This window comes from Gymnodraco acuticeps, unplaced genomic scaffold (assembly GCF_902827175.1).
Source record: "Gymnodraco acuticeps unplaced genomic scaffold, fGymAcu1.1, whole genome shotgun sequence".
NCBI classification, from domain to species: Eukaryota; Metazoa; Chordata; class Actinopteri; order Perciformes; family Bathydraconidae; genus Gymnodraco; species Gymnodraco acuticeps.
In genome coordinates, this window is record NW_022992230.1 from 40,273 (window position 1) to 50,000 (window position 9,728).

The 9,728-nt window shown below is 42.0% G+C and overlaps 1 protein-coding gene across 3 annotated transcripts in view; it reads right to left on the bottom strand.

The window, feature by feature from the left end:
• Positions 1-148: 148 nt before the first annotated feature.
• The window catches only part of kdf1b (keratinocyte differentiation factor 1b), a 27,817-nt gene continuing 18,237 nt past the window's right edge, over positions 149-9,728 (bottom strand). For all 3 annotated transcript variants that reach the window (XM_034206125.1, XM_034206124.1, XM_034206123.1), the window contains exons 2-4: positions 5,521-6,387; positions 5,325-5,411; positions 149-2,071 (exon numbers count right to left, since the gene is read on the bottom strand). In XM_034206125.1, the coding sequence (XP_034062016.1) occupies positions 1,992-2,071; positions 5,325-5,411; positions 5,521-6,367 (1,014 nt within the window). In that variant the 5' untranslated portion in view covers positions 6,368-6,387 and the 3' untranslated portion in view covers positions 149-1,991. The remainder of the gene's footprint in view (positions 2,072-5,324; positions 5,412-5,520; positions 6,388-9,728) is intronic.

Genomic DNA, 9,728 nt, shown 5'->3' on the forward strand with positions numbered 1-9,728 from the left:
ATGATGGTTATTAAGCATTGTAAATATACAACTTACTTATATCTAAAATGATAGCTGACTTGGTGTCCTCTCCAGATGCTGGAACTTTTGAGTCCTGCATGTGTTCATATGTGGCGAACAAAACTCAATAAAATCTTCTTTCACTTTTACTTAATTTACTTTATTGTTTTTACAGTTAAACGATAGGTTACTGGCAATATAGGCACAACACATCTTTGCAGGAAATATGAAATCTTGGCGAGAGTACAAGCAATATAAGAAAAACCTTCTGAACGCAAACAAAATGCAAAGTATGAATCCAACGATTATTTGACAGTTGATATGACACATTAATCAATTTGACATTGCATGTATGTTCCTGGATCAAAACCAGAGCTACCAGTTTCACATCATTTTATTAAAAACCACATTGAAGCCAAATTCCTGACACACTAAAAACATGCTGTGTGGTTTAGTTAGCTAAACTATCCTGTCACATAAGTCGTTTATTCTGTATGCTAAGACGAGAGAGTAGATGCTGTGAGAATCTGGAGAGTTCTGTATACGTGTATTACCTGCAACATTACACTATGAGCAAATGCTGATAAGAAGCACAGATAAATTCCACCGAGTCAGCTGGCAAAATTCCCATCAGCACCCAGGAGCAAACACCACATGCAAAACAGACTTTCATTTCATGAGTCAGCCTCAGATAATGTCCTTAATAAGTTATAGTTCACTGGATACAACCTGAAGTCTAGCTGCAGGTCACAGCAGATTTAAGAACATTTTATGAGATATGAGTTACAGACAGGACGGCCATAGAAAATGCCGTTTCGCTTCATGTTATTATACTTAAGCTAAACACACACATTGTTTGGACATCACAGAAGAAGACACATCTTGACTCAAGGCACAGTTATTCACTTTTTCTGTAGCTTTCAACTTGTCTGGACAACAATGATAAGTTGAATTGGTTGTCATGACAACAAAGACACAAAGATATATGTATGTATTTTCTTTTGTACCTTAATTAATAATATACATTGTAAGTGGCGGTGAGTTCATATCATATTAAAGTTACACATTATGAAGATATCAATGATTTAAAACAAGATCACGCTGCCGTTTCAATGCCTGATTTAGATGACACTGGATAATTGAGCGGCTAAAGTGTTAGCATTTAGCTCTGATCGAAACCAAACTCCATTCAGGAAACAAGCATTTTAAAAGTTGTTTGCAATAGTCATCATGCAATTACACCAAAGCAAATTGTGTCCAAGACAAAGTTTGGTTCATTACGCACTGAACAAGTACAACTTCTTTGGCTTTTTTGAAAGTCCCATGTCTTAAAGTACAACTTCTTTGGTTTCTGTATTTCTGTACTTCCAGGCAAAAAGAAACGTTTAAAAGAACAGGATTTGAGCCATTCAACAAAACTGCTTTTTCCTTCCTAACAAAACAGTATTACTTCATTTTTTCACACTTTAGCCACATTAATATGAAATATGGCAAAACTACCCAAGCATAAATTACTGTAAATATGTCAAGCATAACCACTGAATTAAGAGCTTTGAATACAGTTTAAAAGTCACACAAATGAGTTTAAAATCAAATATAAGATGTGTACAATTTGATGAAATGCATCTTTGCAAAACAAAAAAGCAGAGAAAAACGAAGGGGCGAGTCGAACGAGTCAGGTTTCATGAGCAATGACTCCTTCAAGGACGAAGGCACGGTGAAACTGCTGCTGCTGATATCTACCTGCTCTATCAGGCAATCCTTCAAATATACACATTATATTTCCAAGCATAAATATCTACACGCTACCCTGAGTTCACCGACGTCCTTCAGACAATGTGGAGCTTTTTCATATTTTTTCTTTCCTGCAGAGAGCCGGGCTCAGAAAGTCTCCTGAGTGCAAGAAGTGTCGCATTTCAACGTCCCCATAGCGTGACCTTGGTGACACGGCAGGACGAATAATAATAATTCAAGCGTAGAATCTGCAGGACTCATGTTCTCACAGAGGTGCGAATGAGAGGCACACCTGAGGAGTTTGTTTCCGCGTGAGAGGAGGAGCTGGAGGTACGACCTGGAAAAAAAGACGGAAAAAAAAGGTTAATCCTGGCATATCGATAAGTTCCTCAACTATTCAGTGCATTCCAACTTTGAATCATTAAACACTTAGAGGTAAAAAAAGACTTTAAACGTGGTGTGAAAAAAACATTTATTAACGAGGCTCTGTTGTTATGCTTTTTTAATAGGTTTTTGTGCGTGGTCTGCAAACGCTAAGATCCCTGCAAAATGCCTCCATTAGACTCCTTTGTTTACTTCATGGACAAAGGGACATCACTGGCGCTTCTATTGGCCAGCTCCAACACATTGTACGTGATAGGCTAAGGGGCGGGACATCTCTAAGTGGTTCACCAATCACAACAGAGCCGCCCAGCTAACCAACCAGGCTATGGTTTCAGACAGAGGGTGAAAAGAGGTCCTGCAGCACAGGCTGAGAACGATAAAGAGCTTTTTGAACATTAAAGCATGAAGACATGTAGAGACACTACATACTGATATACACCTGAACCTTCAGCAGGAGAGGACTCTTTAAAGTAGAGACACTACATACTGATATACACCTGAACATCAGCAGGGGAGGACTCTTTAAAGTAGAGACACTACATACTGATAAACACCTGAACATCAGCAGGAGAGGACTCTTTAAAGTAGAGACACTACATACTGATATACACCTGAAAATCAGCAGGAGAGGACTCTTTAAAGTAGAGACACTAAATACTGATATACACCTGAACATCAGCAGGAGAGGACTCTTTAAAGTAGAGACACTACATACTGATATACACCTGAACATCAGCAGGAGAGGACTCTTTAAAGTAGAGACACTACATACTGATATACACCTGAACATCAGCAGGAGAGGACTCTTTAAAGTAGAGACACTACATACTGATATACACCTGAACATCAGCAGGAGAGGACTCTTTAAAGTAGAGACACTACATACTGATACACACCTGAACATCAGCAGGAGAGGACTCTTTAAAGTAGAGACACTACATACTGATATACACCTGAACATCAGCAGGAGAGGACTCTTTAAAGTAGAGCCACTACATACTGATATACACCTGAACATCAGCAGGAGAGGACTCTTTAAAGTATAGACACTACATACTGATATACACCTGAACATCAGCAGGAGAGGACTCTTTAAAGTAGAGACACTACATACTGATATACACCTGAACATCAGCAGGAGAGGACTCTTTAAAGTAGAGGCACTACATACTGATATACACCTGAACATCAGCAGGAGAGGACTCTTTAAAGTAGAGACACTACATACTGATACACACCTGAACATCAGCAGGAGAGGACTCTTTAAAGTAGAGACACTACATACTGATATACACCTGAACATCAGCAGGAGAGGACTCTTTAAAGTAGAGCCACTACATACTGATATACACCTGAACATCAGCAGGAGAGGACTCTTTAAAGTATAGACACTACATACTGATATACACCTGAACATCAGCAGGAGAGGACTCTTTAAAGTAGAGACACTACATACTGATATACACCTGAACATCAGCAGGAGAGGACTCTTTAAAGTAGAGACACTACATACTGATACACACCTGAACATCAGCAGGAGAGGACTCTTTAAAGTAGAGACACTACATACTGATATACACCTGAACATCAGCAGGAGAGGACTCTTTAAAGTAGAGCCACTACATACTGATATACACCTGAACATCAGCAGGAGAGGACTCTTTAAAGTATAGACACTACATACTGATATACACCTGAACATCAGCAGGAGAGGACTCTTTAAAGTAGAGACACTACATACTGATATACACCTGAACATCAGCAGGAGAGGACTCTTTAAAGTAGAGACACTACATACTGATATACACCTGAACATCAGCAGGAGAGGACTCTTTAAAGTAGAGACACTACATACTGATATACACCTGAACATCAGCAGGAGAGGACTCTTTAAAGTAGAGACACTACATACTGATATACACCTGAACATCAGCAGGAGAGGACTCTTTAAAGTAGAGACGCTACATACTGATATACACCTGAACATCAGCAGGAGAGGACTCTTTAAAGTAGAGACACTACATACTGATATACACCTGAACATCAGCAGGAGAGGACTCTTTAAAGTAGAGACGCTACATACTGATATACACCTGAACATCAGCAGGAGAGGACTCTTTAAAGTAGAGACGCTACATACTGATATACACCTGAACATCAGCAGGAGAGGACTCTTTAAAGTAGAGACACTACATACTGATATACACCTGAACATCAGCAGGAGAGGACTCTTTAAAGTAAAGACACTACATACTGATATACACCTGCACATCAGCAGGAGAGGACTCTTTAAAGTAGAGACGCTACATACTGATATACACCTGAACATCAGCAGGAGAGGACTCTTTAAAGTAGAGACACTACATACTGATATACACCTGAACATCAGCAGGAGAGGACTCTTTAAAGTAGAGACGCTACATACTGATATACACCTGAACATCAGCAGGAGAGGACTCTTTAAAGTAGAGACACTACATACTGATATACACCTGAACATCAGCAGGAGAGGACTCTTTAAAGTAGAGACACTACATACTGATATACACCTGAACATCAGCAGGAGAGGACTCTTTAAAGTAAAGACACTACATACTGATATACACCTGCACATCAGCAGGAGAGGACTCTTTAAAGTAGAGACGCTACATACTGATATACACCTGAACATCAGCAGAATGTGTCCTGTTTAACGTCTGATTTTGATAAATGATTAGATTAATATTTAAATTGTAATTGTGTTTTTTTGTAGGGGTAATCATGTACAAAGGGTGAAAAAGGAAGTATAGTAACGCTGCATCACATTTTTTGGCTGTATGAGAAAAATAAAGAGCTTTTTGAACATTAAAGCCTGGAGACATGTCAAAGTAGAGACACTAGAGAGAAGATCATTTAAAAAAGGACGAAAGGGGAATGAAAAACAACAAAAAAAAGTATCCCGATGAAAATAAAATAAAATGCTGATTTCTTGTCTCTAAAAGCACACGATTTAAATTGGAAATGAATTTACCAGGAAGTCAAACCACTTACGGCACACGCAGGACGGACTTCCCCTGTTTCACCAGCCAAGTTATGCAAAACAAAACATTCACATTGCTCACAGCCGCTAACCAAACAACTGGGAAATAATTGAATGACACGCAACCAAAGCTACATTCCCTTATCATATAAAAACAAGAGTAGGAGTTAAAAGAGTGATTCCTCACCTCCGTTGGCCCTCCACATCTCTCTGGCACACTGGTCCGAGGAGGTCAGCTCTGATATCTGGATGTTTGGATTTGATTTGTAGTCATCTGGAGGAAACAGAGTGAAAAACAGAGTCATGCCGGAAGAAAAGCAGCTTTGTAATGGTTTCAGGCGTGTTTTCATACGTCGTTTCTTTACTAAAATAAGCCATCTCACTGTTGTTGCTGAATGAAAATGAGTCGCTCTCCCTCATGGTCTCGTTGCCGCTGTCCGACATCGTCCTCTCCCCCTTAGAGACGTTCGGCCTCCTCTTGCTGCTCTTTCTGGTGCTGATGCGGATGATTCCTCTCACCAATCTGCACTCTGCCTCCTGCTCTCCCATCTTATGTTCCTCTGCCAGAGAGTTGATGAGCTGGTTGATGGCTTTGCTCTTCCTCAGGAACACAGAGTCTGTCGTGCACCTGGCCAACTCCTCGATCTGATACTCAGAGTAAAGCTCCAGCAGCTTCTTTGTGATCAGAGAATCCACGTTCTCCTCTCCGTCCTCCCAGTCCAAAAACCTCATGGACTCGTGCAGCGACGCCTGTTTCTGACCACCGGTTGAAACCACAAACGACTGAGATCTATCTTCATCTAAATACTCTCTTGAAGTGTTGACTTTTACTCCGGCGAAGCAGACGTCGCCGAGCCAATCTCCTTCGTCGTCTTCCTCTTCTTTGTTTCCTCCTGCGTTTACAGATGGTAGACTCACGCTCTCTGGTTCATCCGGGGATCTCTCCTTGATGCACGGAGATAAGATGGATCTCTGGCAGACTCGATACAGTCCACATGTTAAGACGCTGCACACAAAACTCCTGCAGCTGTTTGTCGGTACGCAGGGGTTGCAGGTTTGCGTCGCAGATGAAGGATCAGCCGAACCAGGGATGAAGCCGATGGTTTCTGATTCTTTCCCGTTAGAGTCCTTCAGGTGAGCTTTGTTCACTGTTCTGGGATCAGGGAGTCTGTTTTCCACCGGGTCCACGCAGCGCTCCTTGTACGATCTCACGCTGCTGCCGGTGGACATGACTGACGGCTTTCAAAGATCTGCGACAAGCAGTAGAGAAAATGAGGTCAAAGGTCTCCTGTTATACTATTTTAGGCATATATTATAGGTCTCAGATATATAACAGTTTATAAAAAAACATGTGTATGAAGTGTTTTGCTCAAAATACCAAACAGATCATGTATTTTAGACATCCCTCTTATCCCTTCATTTCAAGTCTGTTACTAAAGTGCCGATTCTGGGTCAGTAGATTTTTTTTTAAAAGAGGGGGCGGAGCTAATGCCTGATCAGAATTCTACCAGCAGAAACTCAGCTAAATGCTGCCGTGATGAAACACCATCCTGTTCAAAACCACATCAAGGATTATCTCTGAAACACTATGGAGCTCAAAGGCTTTCTCTCTCTCAGGTTTACCACAAGGTGAGTTCCTTTTTGTATTTCCTGCTTCTTTACACACACTCTCTCCAGTACAAGTTAGCTCTGAGTGTTAGCGATGCTTGCTAATGTAAACAAAGACCACATTACGTCCAAAACACGTCTCATTGCTTCTGATAGCAACGTTTCTGATAGGGCCGTGGGCGTAAAGCCCGCTCACATTTCAGATATTACGTCATATCGGACTCAAATCTGGATCAGCTCCGTTGTTCCCCCGTTTTTAGAGATGTGGGTACGGAGGAAAAGAGAGAGGCTTTATTTTCTGACACTTTGTGAGTCTACTGACACATCGGGGACACATCTTTATGTATAAAAGACATCAGATAGTGCATTTTGATTGTTCGGAGACCTTTAAAGTAAAGAGTAAACCAGTTTTGAAATAGCATCAGTAAACTAGGGCATGGTTTACTGATGCTACAATATACCAAAAATATTCCCTTCAGAGAACTCTCAGCTCCAGTGTTCTTGAGTTGCTCTTTGTTTAACCAGTTGTTTCCTTCTCAATCAATAATTCCCACATTTGTATTGTTTACAGGAGGTCCCTTGAGGATTTGAAACCGTAATTATTCTGCTAACTTATAATTTATTTGCGTTTATTTTAATGCTGTCAAAATTATCGCGTTAACGGCGGTAATTATTATTTTTAATTAATTGCGTTAAAATATTTAACGCATTTAACGCATGCAGAATGGCCCGCCCCATTCTTTCACACAGTGACGTCACGAGCTACCCACAATGCAATGCGCGCCATATATATATATAAATACGCCATTTTCCTGGAGGTGCAAATATCCTGGAGGTGCAAATATAAACAGCTAGCTAACGTAGCAAGGCAGAGCGCACTAGGTTTTTTTTCTGAATTAACGACCGAAGAAATCGCTGCATGTCTTCGGATTACATCTCTGGACTTGAGGGGTGTGCTCTAGGTCGTTACCAGCGTAAACTAGAGCTGTGTGGGTTGTTACAGACTGCCTGCAGATGTATGGAAAAACGACCCTCGAAAGTGGCCTTCGTCGATTTTGGCTGCATCTACGTCTATCTTCTGGAAACACCAGGTGAATACCCCACTTGTCACAATAATATTATCATGCCATTGTATATATGTGGTATTTTAGAGTTGACTAGATATTGATTAAGGCAATAGACTATGATATTCAGTACAGGAAGCTTAGCAACACCTAGACGGTGTACGGCTGCTTGCACCTCGCGTAAAACGGCAGATACCGGAAGTACGGTGTCGCCCTCGGCCCAATACCCGTATGTGTGTGTGAAAGAATACATCCCACCAGTGGCAGCGCCAGGGTATGGCTGGGGTAGGCTACACCCATACCAATAAATGGCTTAGCCCCACCATGAAAAATGATGTTAAAGGAAGCAAAATAAAGTCCGCCAACTCGCGGAGTAAATTGCACAGACAGCAGTTAGTAAGATTGATTTCAGGAGCCACTTGTCTGGAAATACCGAAGACCAGAAACGGATTTGAAAACTTTTGTCACGTAGTGATCGTCTTCTCAATAGAACATCTTTGATAATGTCTTCTGGCAAATCAGAATCAAGATAACGGCGTGGTGTTGTTGCAGGAAGTCCCGACGGAGAATACTTTTGCTGTAGTACAGGGGTGCACATAACTGGTACGCAGGTTATGTGCGTAATCTGAAACGCGTACCGTCACTTGTGTCACAAAGTGCATTTGCGTACCGACGTACTTGTGAAGCTTTTCCAGAAGGCGGTTGGATCACCCCCCCCGTTTGACAGCCCTTTTTGTTGACTACAGATTGGAAAGTTCTCACCTTCTTGTTGTCATTTATTAATTATTAATACATTTTTCTTAATGACGTTTCAATTTTTTATCCTCAGTTAAAAAAGGTATGGTTTAGGTTTATTTGCACAAACAAAGATAACACATGATAATATATCCAGTGCAGCAAGAGGCATAAACCCATTGGGACTATTTGAAACTTCCACCTCAAACATGTAAAACAAATCACAATCTAATATAGAGCGCATTAAAAGTCCTTTGTTTACTTTCTCATAATCTGGCTTTTGTGTGTGCAAATAAAGCCAAACATGTTATCAAAGCTGCAGAGCCTTAAAGGTCCCATGTCACGCCCATTTCTACTGATCATAATTCCATTGTTGAGGTCGACTAGAATAGATTTATATTATGCAATGTTCCAAACTCACATTGGTTTCTCATACAGCATCTCTGTAAAGTATGTGTATTCACTCTCTGTCCTACACGGCTTGTTGGAGCTCTTGCCCCCCCCCCCCCCCCCCCCCCCCCCCCCCCCTGTGAGCCCAGTGGCCGTCTGCGAGACAGCGAGACACAGCGAAACCCAGCCCGAAACACACACACACACCCGCAGCCTGGCTGGGAGTTTGTGTGTGTGCCCAGGCTGAGTTCCGCGGTGTCTCGCTGTCTCGCCGACCCCACACCAGTGAGCCAGCTCACAGTGTCCCGCTCCTCGCAGCAGCGAGCCTCGCAACGTCCCGCCGAGTGTGTGTGTGTGAGGAAGTCCACGGATTGGTCCAAACATAACGGCTCTGCGGACGTAACGTAACTGCTCCGCGGATTGGTCCAAACGTGGACCAATCTGCGGAGCCGTTACGTTACGTCACTATACCCGAAATACGTCATTATACCCAAGAAGTAAACGGGGCGTTCTGGGGCAGCACAGACAGGTCTTCTCTGTGTTAGAGTTTTACTCGCTACAGGGTGTACTTTGAGGGTTTGTGACTCTGCAGACCGTTTACATGCAGAAAAACCTGGGACATGGGACCTTTAAATCACTTGAAGCCACCTGAGGGCATCTCTCCTCCCAACTAATGTGGAACTACTATCCTCAGGTGGAGGTAAAGCAACCCAACAGGTTCTCTTCTGCGAACACACAGGTAAAGACAATAAACATGTCACTCAATGATGTCAGGGGGATTTCTAGAATGCAAA